At 44.4% G+C, this 18,552-nt stretch overlaps 1 protein-coding gene across 2 annotated transcripts in view; it reads right to left on the bottom strand.

Moving 5' to 3' along the window:
- LOC310757724 (transmembrane protein 263-like) overlaps nt 1–18,552 on the bottom strand; it is a 299,944-nt gene that overhangs the window by 268,051 nt on the left and 13,341 nt on the right. For both annotated transcript variants that reach the window (XM_083603280.1, XM_083603279.1), the window contains exon 2: nt 18,122–18,212. In XM_083603280.1, coding sequence (XP_083459406.1) covers nt 18,122–18,191 — 70 coding nt within the window. In that variant the 5' untranslated portion in view covers nt 18,192–18,212. The remainder of the gene's footprint in view (nt 1–18,121; nt 18,213–18,552) is intronic.

Genomic DNA, 18,552 nt, shown 5'->3' with positions numbered 1-18,552 from the left:
GTGCACATGGGGAGAGGTGTATTCATGCAACAAGGCTTTACCATTCTCTTCCTGTGAGCTCCCCAAACCTTTTCTGCTGTTTTCCCCAACCCTCCAGAGTAGATTTAGGGGGTGTGAGGGAGGTGCGGGGGCAAGAAGTCCATTTTGTCAGCAGACCTTGTTCCGCACACACACAAAAACCTTATTTGTATCTCACCTCTAAGGTTTAGGGCATGGGTAGGCAAACTAAGGCCCGGGGGCTGGATCCGGCCCAATCGCCTTCTAAATCCGGCCCGCGGACGGTCTGGGAATCAGCGTGTTTTTACATGAGTAGAATGTGTCTTTTTATTTAAAATGCATCTCTGGGTTATTTGTGGGGCCTGCCTGGTGTTTTTACATGAGTAGAATGTGTCCTTTTATTTAAAATGCATCTCTGGGTTATTTGTGGGGCCTGCCTGGTGTTTTTACATGAGTAGAATGTGCCCTTTTATTTAAAATGCATCTCTGGGTTATTTGTGGGGCATAGGAATTCATTCATATTTTTTTTTCCAAAACATAGTCTGCCCCCCACCCAAGGTCTGAGGGACAGTGGATCGGCCCCTTGCTGGAAAAGTTTACTGACCCCTGGTTTAGGGTAACTTCAATTTTTCTCAGTTATGCAGCCCCTCTTAACACTTCCATCTATTCCAGCAGTGTCCCTCCCCTCTCATTCTTTACTTAGTAGCATAATCCTTTGTTACTATACAACTTGTTGCTCTGGAAATGGACCATGCTAAGCAGAGGGGATTAGTTCTCCTTGAGGACAGGAATGAGCAGATGCCCTCAGAGAAACTGTTTGCTTTCGCATTTTTTTAGTACAGAAGCAGAAACACAGAGGCATAAGGAGCGGAAGGTTATTAAACAGGGAAATCCTCCACAGTCCACTAAAGGCTCTGGGAGAGATTTTCCCTTCCTCCAACTACAGCTGTTGAAACATTGCCCTCAGATGCCTTGACCACACGGCCACGCAACCACCATGGCAATATGCACTCATTAAGAACATAAGAAGAGCCTGCTGGATCAGGCCCATCTAGCCCAGCATCCTGTTCTCATAGGGGCCTGTAGGCCTTAGCAACTGCTGCTGAATAACCATGGTTCCTGCCAGTGGCAAGTGTCCCAATTCCTCAGCACGATACTAGAAAACAGGCTTGTCAAAGAGGCACTTCATGATTTAGAAACACAGGGCTGTGCCGGAGCCTAATTGAAAAGCTGTGTGACAAACAGGGAAGGTGAATTTGACGGCATAAAGAGGTGCTTGCAGGCTTCCCACAAGCATCTGGCAGGCCATCATAAGAACAGGACGCTGGACTAGGTGGGTCGTTGGCCTGATCCAACAGGTTCTAATTATGAGTTGGGACCCTTTGCATCCCAAGGGCCACATTCCCCTCTGTGCAAATTTCTAGGGGCCACATGCCTGTTGTGGGCAAAAGGGGATGCTGCAAGGAAACCCAGCCAGATGGGCAGGGTATTATTATTATTAATAATAATAAATTGTTATTGTTATTATTTTTCCTCTGCACAGTATGCTAGCTATATATGCACTCACACTCCCCTCACTATCCTTCATCCAGGCAGGCAAGAGTCATCACCAGATTTCAAGACCACATTCCTTTTTCTTTTCAATTTATTTAATTAATTTTCCAAAAAATTTAAACTAACAAACAAACATACATCATAACTGTACTTAATCCAATCTTAATAACATTGTTAAGTGACTTCCTCAAATTCCCCTGACTGAATTTCAGTCTATATCATTGTAATGGTTTTCCAAAACAAATTTCTCATAAAATTCACTTAACATCTTTCTTTCTTTTCATCTTTGCTCAAGAGCACATTCCTGGCAAGCACTTGAGGAGGATATAAAGCGATGTCAGGAAGAGGTGTGGCCTGGCAAAAGGGGGAGTGGCTTGAGAGAGGGTGTGTGGCCTGGGCGGAATCCTGTGGGCCAGATAGCATAAAGGAAAGTTGGGGAATAGGGCGACTTATGACGTTCAGTGCTGTGTCAAACCTGAAAGATCTGTGTTTCTGCACATCCTACAGAGGTCCCCCCCCATAACCACCACATGACACACACTTCCTGTTTCACGCCCCTATCCAACCCCGCAAAGAAAAGAAAGGAGCCCGTCTCTTTCTGATAAGAATTCAGACCTCCACAGCATTAATACGAAAATTGGTTCACACCCAGCGCAAGGCGAGAGAAAGCAGGGGATGGGAAATTCATTTGCCACCTTCGTATTTTTCTCTTTGAGATGAATTAATTATGAAATGGAAGGACACATTTTAATGCTTTAAACTCAGGCAAGTGAGAAATGTAGACTCAACGATCTAAGGGGAAAAAATGCCAATCTATTATTCTAATCATAACTGTCATGATAGGTTTAAGCACAGCTTTAATAGTTTGCCTGGCAATTGTCTACTCTGGCCTCTGCCGCCACCCACAGGCTACTCTGCCGTAACAGCAAAGAGAAAAGCAAGATAGCCAGGGGAGGATTAGAGTGGGGAAAATTATTGCGGCTGAAAACTCTCCAGCCAACTTGCCACTTCAAAACAAAACTGACTGATGCAGAGGCTTAAGAGCTCACACGGCATCATGTGTTCTTTGAGACATCATGGGTCCCATGTTAAGTCCTTTTTCACAATGGGGATGATGGGGCAACAAAGAGGAGCATGTGTTGCCAACCATGGAAGGGACTGGGTGCAGACTCTTGTTGAACCCACACTGGGGTTCAGTGAAAAAAGGGACTGGGCACAAACCCACCCATCCCACAGTGGCTAATGTCACTGGACAAGGAAGTGTAAATGGCCAGTTTTCCAGACGTGTGTCTCCAGAGGTCCCGATGACCTGGTGGGGTGGTGGAAAGGCTTCTCCTTGCCCTGCTGCCTCTCAGAGCTTGGTCAGGGTACCTTGTACTCTCTCCAAAAAACAACACTGCCTTGATGCCACTACCCACCCATTCCAGTTACATCCCAGTGTGACAAGGAGATACAAGCCAGGAACTGGTGAATATATGATGATGGCTATGTAACAGAGGCTTGCCATTGAAAATCGTTTGGGGGCACAGCCCTGAATCGAATGAGGATAACACACTTGGCACCACCCTTTCATAATCCAATTTCAGTATAACCACAGGGAATTCTAAGTGGAAATCCATTGCTTTTGTGCAGGGGGCGGGGGAACAGATGAAACAGGAAATTACAGATTTTAGATACAGAAAAGGCTTAATGGACCCCGTCCAGTTCAATATTCTGAGGTGCATTCTTTCCTGCTTCTTTCTAGGTATACGTGCCAATGTACCTACACTGCTAGATAAACGGAGAAGCCACCATTTAATAAAAATATGAATAACCAAACTTAAGGTAGCTGAATTCTAGCAGCGGAGAGCATGTCCCAAATCATGATTCACTTGCTGAGAGACAAGACACAGGAGGAGGAGTGTCCAGAACTGTTTTCTGACAAATGCCCCCTGGCAGAACTTTATTGTGATCCAGCTGCATAGCTACTGTAATATATAAGAGAACTGGCATCTTTAGGAAGAAACAGATTTGCAGTGGCCTGGATCCTAACTTTCCTCCCAGAAACAGAACAGAGGTGCTTCCCTCTACAGTCTCCAGCACACCTCCTAATTCTCACACAGTGCTAATTCTCTTATGATTGCGATCATTTGTTCAGATATCAACTGATATTCTTTTGTTATACTGAGCCTTAAAGCCACAGATCCTTGGTATAGGACCTCAAAAGAATTGATATGGGACAATAGAAAGCTTTTGAAATGAAATGTGCAGCATTATCCACTAAGCAAAAGCCATTCTTCCTTATTTGCTTTGGGATGCTTTGGAGAACAAAGAGGATATTAACAAAGCGGAAAGCCAAAGCCAAAGGAATACAGCACCTGCAGCTTCTCTAATGAAAGATGGAGGGCTTCAGAGAACATCAGCAAAATTAAGTGCATTGGTGGTAGAAAGAGTGCTTCATGATGGTAGACTGAAGACAACTCAGCATTACCTTAAAATATCTTTGGGACTACAGAGATGAAGGTGGTTTACTGGGCTGGGTTAGAAGGAAAGTTATACCAAAATAGAGTCAGATTACAAAACACCAATGCTAGCAACATATGTTGATCTCCACTCCCTCAAAAAAGCTTCTGAACTGAGGAACACTCACAAGAATAAGTGCTATCCTCACCTTCAAGCCATATTATGAACTCACCTGACCCTGCACTAGAATCAGGGACGAGCTTTCTTTGGCTCCCCCAAGCAGACCAGGTGAGCCATAACTTCCACTAGAATCTTTTGCTGTCTAGACAAGGAGAGGAAAAGGCAGATGTTTAAAAATGCACTATGCAAGACTGGGAGTTATACAGAGCAGAAAAACAGTACCTCTTGTTGAGATTGGGGGTGGGCTTTGAGGTGTCCCCTCTCTGGAGACATGCACCTCAAGAGAGAATACTATTTACAACAAACAAACAATGACCCATCTTACAATGTGGCGTGCAAAGGCATGGCCTTATCGGCCCAATGGCCTGTTTAGTAAGCTCTTGGGCTGTTACTTCACAGCAAAGCACCCTGAAAGGTACACAGTCTTCCGAGGGAGCAAAAGATGCTTCCCTCCTTCAGCTGTCCTGATAAAGCTCACCACTGGATGCATGTGGCTTGCCCCAATGTCTGATGGGCTGTCACAACAGGTGGATATTAGATGCAACCTCTGCCAGCATGCCACAAATGGAAGTTTCCGAGGAGCTAATCCGGAAAAGTTTACCGTTTCCCTGTAATGCCCAAGTTTGCTCTGAAAGAACCATGCTGTGGCAAAGGTGACTAATTTCAGCCACTGCAGCAAGGGAAGGCGAAAGAGGGGTGGGAGGAGGCTGCGGAATCAAGGTACTGTTCATCTGTGGTCATTAACATCCCCCCACAGCAAGCAGAACCATTACTTCTAGACTCCAGGCAACATTCTAAGTCAAGTGATTACATTATGTAAAATGGAAATATGAAGAATAAAACTCGGTGGGGTGTTACTGCTATTCAGCTGTTAAACAGCTGCACTAATTCACATGCAACGTGACTGCATTTCAGATGGCGGCTGGAACAAATCCTGCATATTTCTGTTTGGAAAGCACTTACTGATCTTATAATTGGATGTTTAACACAAGGCATCTATAGCCATGTTTGGATACCAAGAAATTATCTCAATTGCACTCACAGGCTCCACCCAAAGAGCAGGTACCTGGCACTTCAGAAGGATCTGCCATCTTTGCTGCTTTCCATGCCCTGGTGGGATTTCTGGGTGCTCAACACTAACAGCTATTTTGGGTGAGAGGATTTCTGTTTTGTTTTGTTTGAGATGTTTAATTTTGCTACCTACCTCCAGCAATCCCAATCTATTTCTATTTAATTGCAGTCTTAAGGAAAATAGCTCCCCCCCCCAAAAAAAAGTCTCTTGTAGAATCACACCAACCAGCTTCCAGACACAGTTAAGACCCGGAGTGATGTAATAAAAGGGAGGGCCCGCTTCAGAAAGACAGCCCCACATTAAATGGTTTCTTCCTCCTGAAATTAATTTATGTTCCAATATCAAGTGCTACCCATACTGCCAATCCATCTCGCTTCCTGACTTCAAGAGTTTTGTCCTCACTTGCACCTGGTGGGAGAAGGGGACAGAATTTCTTTTTCTTTTCTTTCTCCTGGGAGGTAGTAAGTGAAAACAAGGGAAACCTTCTTCCCTCACCTTCTCTTCCCTTTCCAGTCTTGCCTCTCTAGCCCAGAAAGGCCGTAGGACATTTTTGGTGGGCTCCCATTCAGGCTGGGCCAGGTGGCAGCTGCAGATCTCCACATGCTTTAAATTAAAGTTGGGGTAAATTTCTGCCCCATGAAGGGCTCTTGACCTATGGGAAAACTCAATTAGAAGCCAGTGCCAAAGATGGGTGGAGTTTGCAGTACAGGATGATATAGGGCCTTCTCTCTCTCTCTCTCTCTCTCTCTCACACACACACACACTGTGCTATCACATCTCTGCAGGTTGCATGAAATAAAGGCTGCATGAAGGCTACAAGTTCCCCATTCACACTTTAAACAGAGAAATAAATAAGAGCAATAGTAATGTTGTCAATTTTTAAAGCAGATGTTTCAGAGATGCTTTGACAACAGATTAAATTTTAAGAGAATTAAAACTTGCACATAAACTTAATCCAGATCAGATCTGTTGCCCAAAATATCATTTGCAGTTGTATTTCTGAAGAATTCTCCCGTGCCTGACCTCATTTTCTTTGCACATTACATGTGACTACACATTTTGCCTCCAGTGCCAGGGATTTGTAAATATCACCTCATTGCATATGGAAGGGAAACTTGGATTATGCTAGAGAAGATAATTTGTTTAAAAGCCAGACACAGAGCGCTTTCTCAGACACACCTCCTCCCAGGACAGAAGGTACAGACACCACCACACCTGCCCAGACAATGTCTCCCCACAAAAAAAGCTGTCTTATTTCTGGTAAATAATTTTTCTCAGCCTTCTAACCGGGGCTGCTGGGAAAGAGAGATTCTTACTCACAGCACGTTGTTACAGCTGCTTTTCTATGGGGAAAGTGGCTGAATTAGTGTCACAGGCCTAGTCCCCAAGAGCACAGGCCTACCGTATTTTTCGCTCTATAACACGCACCCGACCATAACACGCACATAGTTTTTAGAGGAGGAAAATCCGTAGGCATGCCACCCGTAGGCATTCCCTCCATAACACGCACAGACATTTCCCCTTACTTTTTAGGAGAAAAAAAGTGAGTGTTATGGTGCAAAAAATACGGTAATACTTATGCAGATTCGGGAGAGGAAGACCAAAGGCTGGCCTTAAGGGCAAAAGGCCATGGATTCCTGCAAAGGTGAAGAGTCAGTGTGAAATGTGGACCTTGAAACCTGCCACTCTGATCCCTTGAATCCATTTAGCCACCATCTGCAGCAGGGGAGGGCAAAGGGATTTAAACTCAGTGGATACCAGTGCGGTGTAGTGGTTAAGAGCGGTAGATTTGTAATCTGGTGAACCGGGTTCGTGTCTCTGCTCCTCCACATGCAGCTGCTGGGTGACCTTGGGCCAGTCACACTTCTTTGAAGTCTCTCAGCCTCACTCACCTCACAGAGTGTTTGTTGTGGGAGAGGAAGGGAAAGGAGAATGTTAGCCACTTTGAGACACCTTCGGGTAGTGATAAAGCGGGATAGCAAATCCAAACTCTTCTTCTTCTTCTACCACACATTAAAAAGTGAGATATGAATATAAATAATATAAATAAGCAAGCAAGCATGCATGCATTCAGATCAGTTGCTACAACAATAAAAAAAACATTGCTTTTGAACTAAATGGAGTAGTTACTGAGGAGCATTTTCTAAAATCTTTGGTCATATAGCTCACATGCACTGCATAATAATAACTGCTCAGAGTAAGACATGAGAGATTTCTGTGCATATGCAAGGGTACTCAGCAAGATCATTTACTTGGAAGGCTAAGCCTAAGGCATTTGGGCATGTCCCACCAAAATAAAGTGGGACTTCACTTCTGAGTAAACATGTAAAGGCTTAAGCTATAAAAACTGAGGACATTCCACAAGCAGGAGTTATTTGCAGTTACATGAAGCATCAATATCCGTGCTGTTTGGTTCTTAGAGCCATACATGTACTTTGAGAACATGATACAATGCAGACTCAGGGGCATCCATATGAGCCCTGTGAATGATCCTGATTGTATGCAAGATCATCCTGATTGTAGCATTTGTGAAGAACTGCTAGTCTCTGGGACCAGTAGAAAGCCTGCCAGAATACACAATTTACTGGCTGAACTTCAGAAGTCAGGTATTTTACTAATGATTCTTTGTGACACAGGAAAGGAGACTTAAAACCAGCCGCTTTCAGTTTGAAGAGACTGTAACAATCCTCCTACATATTTCAGTTACCGTAGCAAAGCCAGTCTTCTTTCCCTATAGTATATGAGGGTGGGGAATGTATTGCACCATTTCTGTATTAATACCATACTAGCAGAGGGATGCAATAGCCACCTGGAGGAGCATGTGCCTGGAATTAGTGGCGTAGGAAGGGGGGGTGCAGCGGGTACAGGCCGCCCCGGGTGTAATCACTGAAGGGGTGACAAAATATAACCCCCACACCCACTGCAGGAGCACTTTCCCCTCGAGTGATTTCCAGAAACCAGAAGCATTGTAGCCTCCAACTGTGCAGGCAGAGCACAGCCTTTATGGCTAGTAGTCTTCGACAGCCCTCTCCTCCATGAATCTGCCTAAGCTGCCTCCTCCTCCTCTCTGTCTTTCGCACCTGCTCGCTTTGGCACAGTAAGTCTCCATGGAGGAAAGCCACTTCCCTCTGCAGGAACCGGGAGAGTCCAGCCGGGCAGAGAGCGAGGCCCCCCTGGAGGCCAGGGGGGCGGCGGGGATTTTCCTGCTAGGTTTCAGGTGCCTGGAATGTTTCCAAGGCTTGATCGGGTTGAAATGGGCTGAGGCTGCTTGGGACAGGTTTCCATGAGGGCTGCTTTTCTGGTATTGCCGGGGGCAGTGTGGGCATGAGTTAATACTTTTTGCTGGGTCCGGGCTGCTCTGGGTTTTATGACTGCATGGTGGAAGCCACCTTTGGGGGCTCGTTGCCCTAAAAAGCGGCTTTTGAATCTCTGCAATTAGCCAGAAACCCACCATCCGGACCCATTTCTTCCCCTCTCCATAAGCAGGCTACATTCCTTTCACCACCATCAGCATACATCAAGCCACAGTCCAGCCGCTGAGAGCCAGTGTGGTGTAGTGGTTAAGAGCGGTAGTCTCGTAATCTGGTGAACCGGGTTCGCGTCTCCGCTCCTCCACATGCAGCTGCTGGGTGACCTTGGGCGAGTCACACTTCTCTGAAGTCTCTCAGCCCCACTCACCTCGCAGAGTGTTTGTTGTGGGGGAGGAAGGGAAAGGAGATTGTGAGCCACTTTGAGACTCCTTAGGGTAGTGATAAAGTGGGATAGCAAATCCAAATTCTTCTTCTCCTATGGTAGGGAGCAAGAGCAATGGGGGGAGGGCTCAAGGAATTGACGGGGAAGTGTTTGGAGAGCCACACTTAGGTGAGCATGAAGGCAGTGGCGTAGCTAGGTCAGGCGGGGGGCACTGGGCGTCACACCACGGGGCCTGCAGCATGCCTGAGCCACGTGTTTCTTCTGAGGGGGCGGTGGTGGGCGGACTGCCTGCAAGCTCCGCGCTCCTTTTTCGAGCAGCGTGGGGCTTGCATCTGCCCACCACCTCAGCCATCCTACAGCTGAGGGGGAGGCTGCGGAGAGGCTCCATGCAGCGTGCCCTGCCTTGGCTCGCTCTGCCCCCATAGGTGGCTCACTCCACCCCCAGCTGCAGGGCGCGCCTGCCACCCCAGGCACCCAGGCGACTAGCTACAGCGCTGTCTGGAATGGTCCCACAAGCATGTCAAGCTGGAGCACACGCAACTGGCACTCCTACAGGTGTCACATAATATCCATTCTGCATTTGTAGGAAATCTATCTTTTAGTGTGGCAGCCCCTGCACTTTGGATGTCCCTACCTATTGTCATCAGGCAGGCACCTTCAGTGTACTCTTTTTGGCACCTGCTAAAAACATTTCTGTTCAGACAAGCCTACCCGGATATTCAGAATGCTGATGTGTTATTTGTTTATTGCTGGTTTAAATCTTTTGAATGTTGTATGTTCTATACAGTATGTTATTCTATATGTAGAATAAGAGAACAAGAAGAACGTGTGTTTAGAGAAGACTGGAAAACATTTATTGAATATATGGGAAATAACTGTGTGCAGCTGCAAACGGCAGCATTAAGATAAATTCAACAGTATAAATAAGTTTTGATGGATACAATAATGGAATACTGAATGGTATAATATTTTGTAAAATATGCAGGGGTTTATGATATGCAAAATGAACCATGGAAAGAGAAGAAGCGAAGACATTGATATCTTAAGGATGTAAAAATGAATACTATAAATTGTAAAACAGGAAATTTAATAAAAATTATATAAAAAAACAAAACATTTTTTTGAATGTTTTAACTGTTTCTACTAATAAATCCTATTCTTTTAGTCTTCTTGTAAACACTATGAGGTTTTCTGCCATCAAGCAACAGGGCTTTTTTTGAGCTGGTTCTCACAGGAACTGAGTTCCAGCACCTCTTTGTTGCATTACGGCACCTCACTGGCATGTTACGGCAGGTCTGTAGTGTTGTGGTGCCTTCCCCCTGCACAGCACTCAATTTTTATATTTTTCCTGTGGCGTTGGGTCGAGTGAGTGAACGGGGCGGGGGGGGAGCTCAACCACTTTGGGTGGGTGCTTCCGCCTTAAAAAGGTTGAGTTCCAGCACCTCTTTTTCTATAAAAAAGAGCCCTGCCAAGCAATACTGTATGTACAATTTATTAAATAAATGAAAAAATAATTGTACGGCTCTGCCCATCTCTTATACTCTCTCATACAAACCCATCCTTTGAGTCCACTAGAATTTCAAAGGTACAACTGAGAACAGAAATTGTCCCCTGACCTACAAACATGCACAGAAAGTCTGAAGTCGTCATCCATTGAGCAAACAATTGATTCATCATCTATAGTCAGAGTCTGGAACTGTTATCTGAAGAGAGATTGGGTCCTTGGGTCCTTCCTTTTCAGTCTAGCGCCATGCTGTTGCCTTACGCTCCGCAATACTTAGTGCGTGGCATGTAAGACATTTCACTTAAAGCCAGATTTATAGACTACGGTACATAAACTCTTTTCTTTCCTAAAGAACAATATCATGATGTCAATATATATATATATATATTACTAAGAACTCCCTGTGGATTTTTCTAATGAGTGCGATGAGTTTCCAGCAAGCTGGGGGGAAATGTTATTCAGCTATATTGCCCCTTCAAGCGTTTGTGAACATGGGATATAGCAGCTCAGATCTTATGAACAGGCGATCTCCTGAGACAGATGATGAAATAACTTGATTTATAAGATGCCAGTTAGCCTAATCCAGTTAGCATGATCCAATCAGACTAACTGGCAACAGCAAACCCATATATAATGGTTAACATTAGCTCTCTCAACAGGAAGATGATGTGTAGGCAAGGAATAAAGCCAAGGGGGAGGAGACTAACAGTTGCTCACAAATTTAGGTTATCACACACTTACCTTTCCTTCTTGCTTTCCAGTATCTAACACTTAACTTAACCTACTTTTTATGAAGCCTTATTATCAGCAGCTACTGTGCAGAAGAGCACTTGCCTGAATAGGAAAAAAGCTAACAACATACCCATGGATTTCTTTCCTGCACAAGCAAAGGTACAGAGTGATCATCTGTCACTGTCCTCTGAATTAACCACTGTTACCTCTCTGCTTGTGTAAACAAGCCGTGAAATGCATGAGGCGCCATGTCCTGAGACACAATGCACAGTACATTGGATAAGAGCAGCTACTATTTTCATAAGGAACTGTCTCCCAGAAAAGTGTCGCAGTAAGTTCAGTTTGCCTGCAATAGAGGCGCCTTGTGATCCAAGGGCTGCTGGGAAGACACCACCTCCTTAGCAATATTTAATAAATTGTTTCCCCGAAAAGTGCCGCCCCAAGTGCTTTTCTCCATACATGGGAAGAAAATACAGGGGCACAGCTTCTTTCCCACAGTGGATGTGAAGGCTGTTTGGGGTGGAGTAAGCAAACGACGCCTTCCACTGTCCGGCTGGCATCCATTTCAACCTTCATGGCTTTATTTTCAGAAACATGGGATCGGATTCTACTAACTCAGTACACGAGCGAAAGTCAGCACAAGGGCTCCTTCGAGAGCAATGGGGCCTCCCCCAAATCCACTCCAGAGGGTCGGGGGAACCCACAGAACAGCATGCAAAGGGAGGAGAGTTGTGACTGCACCATCTGGCGAGCAGAAATGTTTGCATCACATTGGTGTGACACTGAATTCCACCCATGGAGTTAGAAAGTAAGCAAAGCGAGAAAGAGGCTGCAGAGACAGGATTTTTAAAGCAGAAATTATCCACGGGGCTGCTGCCCTTTCAAGATGGTGCTGATGCTACCATGCGCCTATTGTTCATTTGGAGTAAGGCGTACTCTACAGATGATGTGTAATTCCCTAACTTTTGTCCGGCTGCAGTTTTCCCAGATATAGTACTTTCACAGGAGTCCAATGTCATAATAACTAAAACATTGTCCAATACAATAATAAATAATGACAGCTTGTACAAAGTAAAGGATAAAGAATACTGAAAGATAAATGTAAAACAAAGCAAAGCTTTTGTCATGGCTGCATGTTGTCATGTTGTTAATTGCTCCAAAACGTAATAAAAAAACCCCCACTTGTTCCAAAAAACAGAACCCGATAGTGACAGATTAGTTTGCAAGAACCTGGACAATCATAGTCAAATTAACACACTACGTGAACAATCAAACAGAGTTTTGGTACAACATCCTGAAGGTCCCAGGCCTCAGAGAGGTTAGGCTGGCCTCAACTAGAGCCAGGGCCTTCTCAGCTGCGGCTCCAATCTGGTGGAACGCTCTGTCACAAGAGACTAGGGCCCTGCGGGACCTGACATCTTTCCGCAGGGCCTGCAAGACAGAGTTGTTCCACCAGGCCTTTGGTCAGGGCGCAGCCTGACTCCCTCCTCTGGCAACCTGCACAGAGTTTTGCTTAATGGTTGCCATCAACTTGATTTTAATTAATTTTTATAATGAAATATTTTTAGAATGTTGGTTTATTTGATTGTTTGATTTTTTGATTGTTGTTAGCCGCCCTGAGCCCGGCTTCGGCTGGGTAGGGCGGGATATAAATAAAATTTATTATTATTATTATTATTATTATTATTATTATTATTATTATTATTATTTTAAACAGCAACAATGGAAAAGCAGAGATTGGGAAGGGGAAAGACACGCTGAGGCAAACAGCTGCACCTTCAAAAACTAGGAGGACTGAACACCATTTTCCTCATTGTCGTCGATGTGGCTGAGATAAAGCAAAGCTTCTAGTAACACAGCGTCCCTATAAGCCCCAGTCTGTAATAATGTTCCAACAAAGGGATTAGTATAGGAAGCACTGGGCTTGGCTGGCAAGTCAGCAGCTGCTACATTATCAGGCAAGTAGCGCCCCCATGTGGCTCTGCAGAGATGTCTAAAATGGCCTACTTTAAACTGGGTGTTCAAAGAGTGCACTTGTGCTGTGTCTTGAAGCTTGTGCCTTGCCTTTGCAGACCTACTGTAATCTGTTGAAATGTCCTGCCATCGGGGCTGACCTCATTTCAGCCCCCTTGCTCTCCTTGATGAGGTTTTCTTTCTCCATTCTCCATGATGTGTTCAGAATCAACGGGTGCTGTGTGTTAAGACAGCAGGTAATAGAGTCATTTGTCACCATGAGCTAACAGACAGCCTATAAGGGTCACCTATCACAATATGATTCAAGGGGGATTAAAATCAAGGCCATGTAGGGTGCTAGAATATTAACTCTTAGCAGGGTGATGATGATGATGATGGGAGGAAAAATAAGTGGGCTGGAGGTGGGTGGGGAAACAAAATTATTCCTGGTTTCTGATTTAGACACAGATCTTGCTGCTATTCCTCAAGAAAATTTCTTCCTTGTGCAAGTCACCTGCCCTGCTGGGAGCCCTCTTGGAAAGGCTATCAGGAGCACATCAGAATGCAAAGTTCCAAGACCCTTTTGGCCTCAGATAAACTTTCCCCAGATTAGCTTTAGTTGGGAACGGTCTTGAAGCTATTTGCTACCAATGATGAGCTCATTAAAGTAACGGCCTTCATGTGCATAGGGAAAGGTGCTGTACGACCGGGCAGCTCTATTCTGATGAGTGATGACACCATAAAGACACAAAGGAAAATCTAAATGGAGTTCAAGGCCTCCGTGCGCAGAGGAGCAGACTGCAGTCTTATTGCTTTGAAACGGAAAGGTAACCCCTGTAGGGCAAAACCTTTCATTTTACTGCAGAGAATGTGTCATACACGTCCAATTCCTCTCCCTCCAGAAGCAGCAGGCACGTGCTTTGCAGCCTGAAAAGCTGCCATCGTCATGATGCAATTTCACGAAATATTGGAACAAACCAGAAGAGCGAGGCCTCCAGAGGGAGCCCGAGGTCCCTGGTGCTCTCATTAGGGGAAGGTGAGCAGACACAGCAGTCGAATTCGTAGAGCCCAGGAAACCAAAGCACAGCACAGTCGGAACAATACAATTTACTGTATTTTATTATTTATGTCCTTTTTTTCCTTTCTTTCTTTCAAGAGCTTCTGATTTTTACAAGGGAAAGGGCTGTTAAGAGGAGCAAGCAGCAATAAAAAGGGAAGGCACAAAAGAGATAGTGCATAATGGCATTTTTCTATTAAAAGAACTTCAGCGATCTATTCTCATTGCGGGCCACTTTGTTTTAATGGCTTTGGTGTCACAGCCTAGAAGATCTATCGTAAGTCTTATTGCTGTGTGCTGGAAATAAACAGGGCAGCCCCCCCGCCGCTCTGCTCCAACAATATGCACAGTCTGACCGGCCCCATTTCATCCTGGCACAGATGCTATATAAACATATATAGCTAGGACTATGGCATGCATCCTTCTGGCTTTGGTGCATTAGAATCAGAGTTGGAAGGGACCCTGCGGATCATCTAGTCCAAGCCTCTACAATGCAGGAATATGCAGCTGTCCCTTACGGGGATCGAACCTGCAACCTTGGCATTATCAGCACCACACTCTAACCAACTGAGCTATCCAGCTAATTTATTGCATCTCTCTAAATTTATTGCATTTTTCCACAATGGTGGGTGTGGGTCGGTTGTAGATAGTCGAGCCAAAGATGTACTTCTACGGGGAATGTTAATTCTAGCACCAGCTTCCTGCTGGAGAAAAAAAATAAGGGGGAAAGCTGACCACAGCTTTCTGGTGTTAAGTATTTCAATTACTTTGATGAATCAGTGAGTGAAAGATGGAAGAAGAGAAGGTTCAGCTTGCATTTCTGTAGGGTATGTAGGGAAAGCATTGTAGAAGCAAGTCTGTGGGCAGAACTCATGGATGATACTGGTTGACAGAGCCCCAGAGCTAGCATTATATGCACATTTACTTGGGAACAAATCCAACTGGACTCAGTGGCACTTTCTCAGTAAACTGCGTATTACAGGTAATCAGGCTGAAATTAGGAAGAAGACAAAAAATACCCTAAATGTCCCAGTAATGGATCAACTAAGACATCACAAAGTTATGAACAAGATTTTGAGTATTCTACAGCTCTTCATCAGGCAGAAAATTAAGCAAAATAAGGAACACATTTCAAGACACTCTTCTCAACCCTCCTTTCTCACTCATAGACCTTTAAGAAATCTAAGGTAGTTTAAATGATGCCTTGCCTTTGCTCGGGTCATAGAAATGAAAGCAAAACTAATTTAACACCATCAGGACTTTTTGATGCCCCCACCACTCACTTAACCGAGCAGCATGACCACTTTTATCATTGAATCCCAAATTATACACATCCTAAGACACTACTGAATCAATAATGTTCATTGTGACGACTCTCATACGTTTTTTAATTAACAAAATTTACATTATCTTATATGGAAGCTTTGCATTATTCATATCTGCAAAATGCTCTGTGGCCTTCTGTTAAAAAGCATGTTAGAAATTGTATTGTACCAAGTATAACCATCTCTATACCATATATGTTCATTTCCTTTAAGACAAGCAATTAAAAGCCCAAGGTAAAAATGTTATATTGCAATCATAATCCAACACGACAGAGACCAGTTTTCCCCGTAAAGCATGAATAAAGCAACCTGGCTTTCTCTAAAAGCTTTCTCTAAAAATTTAATAGTATTCCCACCCCTGTCCCCCCAAAAAGTAATGGATGAGGAGATAGAAAAAGCTGAAGAGGAATTAGTGGTACAGCACATGATGCTGCCAAATGGAGTAGACTGTAATGGGTTAGGAGCAATAGGCTACATCAGGGGTAACAAGCATCCTACAGTGTTAGGGCTGGTTCAGCCACAGGTCATCAGAGAGACACAGAGACGAGCAGTAAGGCTGATTCTTTATTCAAGGAAACAGAATACCAGCAGAGAAACCTATGGCAAATACCAGCAGGCTCCCTCTTCCTCAGCTGCCTGTCTTATGTCTGCAGTGTTTTCTGCCTCTTCTTCTCTCTCACTCAAGCCAGCTGCTTGTTCAGCATCCAACCATTCTGCTCCACCCCCTTCATCCTCTGACTATATCCTACCACTGCTCCCCTGGCTCTGAGCCTTCCTCTTCTGTGGCTTCCCTAGGGGGTTCTCTGGCTGGAGTCTCCCACCATTCTTCATCATCCAGCCAGTCCCTGACATCCAGATACTGTGGATTACAATTCCCACATACCTGACCATTGGTCATTCTGGCTGGGGCTGCTGGGAACTGTAGTCCAAAAACATACAGATAGTACCACTTCAGCTGCCCCTGGCCTAGAGGAACCAGAAAGCAGTTTTGTATGTCCCCGTGAATGTAGAGATAAAAGGTCCAATTAGCATCTTCTGTCCTTTGAATATGAGGACCTTCTTCCAAAGAAAGCAGTAGTCAAGTTTACTTAAAGAAACATTCACGTGGCACAGAGAGAGAGATTTGTACTCATCGTAATCTGGGTCATTTAACTGGAAACCAGGTTTTTAATTAAGATTGGCATTTGTGAACCTCCCGCTGACACCCTTTTTCAATCTCATTTCCAGGCTGCTTAACTAGCTTTCCAAGAGGGTTGGTAGAATAGAGTCTGCAAGCTCTGGATTTGAAATGTAGTTGCTATTAAGAGGTCTTTTCCACAGCAGAAATAAAATAAAAACGGCAGATTTAAAATAAAGAAGTGACTCAAGTCCAACTCTTGGATAACCATTTAAATAAGCACTTGTCCTTAATTCAGATCGCCTTCCCTTTCTGTCACTACAGTTATTTTAATCCAGAATAACTACAACCACTTGATTCAATTCTATCCATAATGTAATGGGAATCTTCACTTACCACTTAAACATACGGGGGAGGGGGGAACCCCACACTGTCACCATTGTGATTTTGAGCACCTATGAAGGTGGGGGTGATGAAAATTAATTGCAGGATCCTATGATCTCCTGGGATCATGCAGCAGACTGGGAAGAGGGGATGGAGCTGGGTTTCTTAGGGAATCAGAATGGGCTTTGGCTCAGCCATGCTAAAAGTCCTATACATTCCCTTAGGAGTGAGATGACAGGCCTACCTCCACAGTTATTATTTTTACTACTTATTTGATTTCTATACCACCCTTTATCAAAAGATCCCAGGGTGGTGTACAATGTTAAGAACACACTTTATGGAGCACAACAATAAACACATAATAAAAAGCATAATAATAGATAGCATAATAATAAAAGAATCATAATAACAGCCTCCCCACCACCACAACAGCTTTAACAGGGCATAAATCAGGCATAGGCAAACTCTGGCCCTCCAGATGTTTGGGACTACGATTCCCATCATCCCTAGCTAACAGGATCAGTGCTCGGGGATGATGGGAATTGTAGTCCCAAACATCTGGAGGGCCGGAGTTTGCCTATGCCTGGCATGGATTATTTAATGGCCATAGGCCTGGGTAAAAAGGAATGTTTTTGCCTGGCACCGAAAGACATGTAATGATGGCATCAGGCAAGTCTCTCTGCGGAGAGCTTTCCACCGACGGGAACCGACCATCCAAAAGGTCTGTTCTTGTATTGCCACCCTCCAAACCTCTCAGTTGGTGCACTATCACCAACAGAAGTCCATCCAATTAAAAAGGAATCACTTGCTTAACGTTACAGATAATGCAACTTTGTGGAAAGGGGGAAGATGCCATCACCCAATAAGTAGCTTAGGCCAAACTAGAACTATATTGTTAATGAATGCCAAAGGAGTTTGGTTTACAGTCGTGTTTTGTACGTATCTGAGAAGTCAAAGGACTCAGTTAGGATTATTAACAGTGCTATCATGGCATGACGCATTCTACATCACATACCACTCCCTTGGATCACAAGAATGGACCTTGAATCTTATGGCCTGTTTCCCTTTGAAAAGTTATAAGAAATTCACAGTGGCAGTCTAAGCACTCTACCTTGAGGAGGTTCTTCCTGCAAATAAGGAGGTGGTTCTTCAGCAGCTGCCTCTGCGTTGCTTTCCACCATCTGTGCTTCTGAACTAGGCCCCTGTAAGATAGAAGAAGCTTCATTGCAAACCACAAAGAGACATATGTAACTAAAAGGATATCTGGAAGAGCCTACAGAGGATCCCGGAACTTCGTGAAAGGATGTCCTTGTAGTTGTCTTGGCCAGAGCAGGGGTCACAGAGCAGCCCTGGCAACTAGATTTGTGGAGACCTACAGCTAATCTATAAAAAATGGTATGTGAACCATTTCAGATTCGGATATAGTAGGATATCAATGCTGGTAACTTTCCTTTCTCCCAGAGTGATTAAACTTGTTCTCATCACCTCTTTAGGAAAAATAATTACACTCCATAAAAACCTGAGAATATCTTGCCTTCCTCC

Source organism: Podarcis filfolensis, assembly GCF_964270895.1.
Source record: "Podarcis filfolensis genome assembly, chromosome: 1".
Classification (NCBI taxonomy): Eukaryota; Metazoa; Chordata; class Lepidosauria; order Squamata; family Lacertidae; genus Podarcis; species Podarcis filfolensis.
The sequence above is the reverse complement of the archived record's forward strand: the minus strand, read 5'-3'. Positions and strand labels throughout refer to the sequence as shown.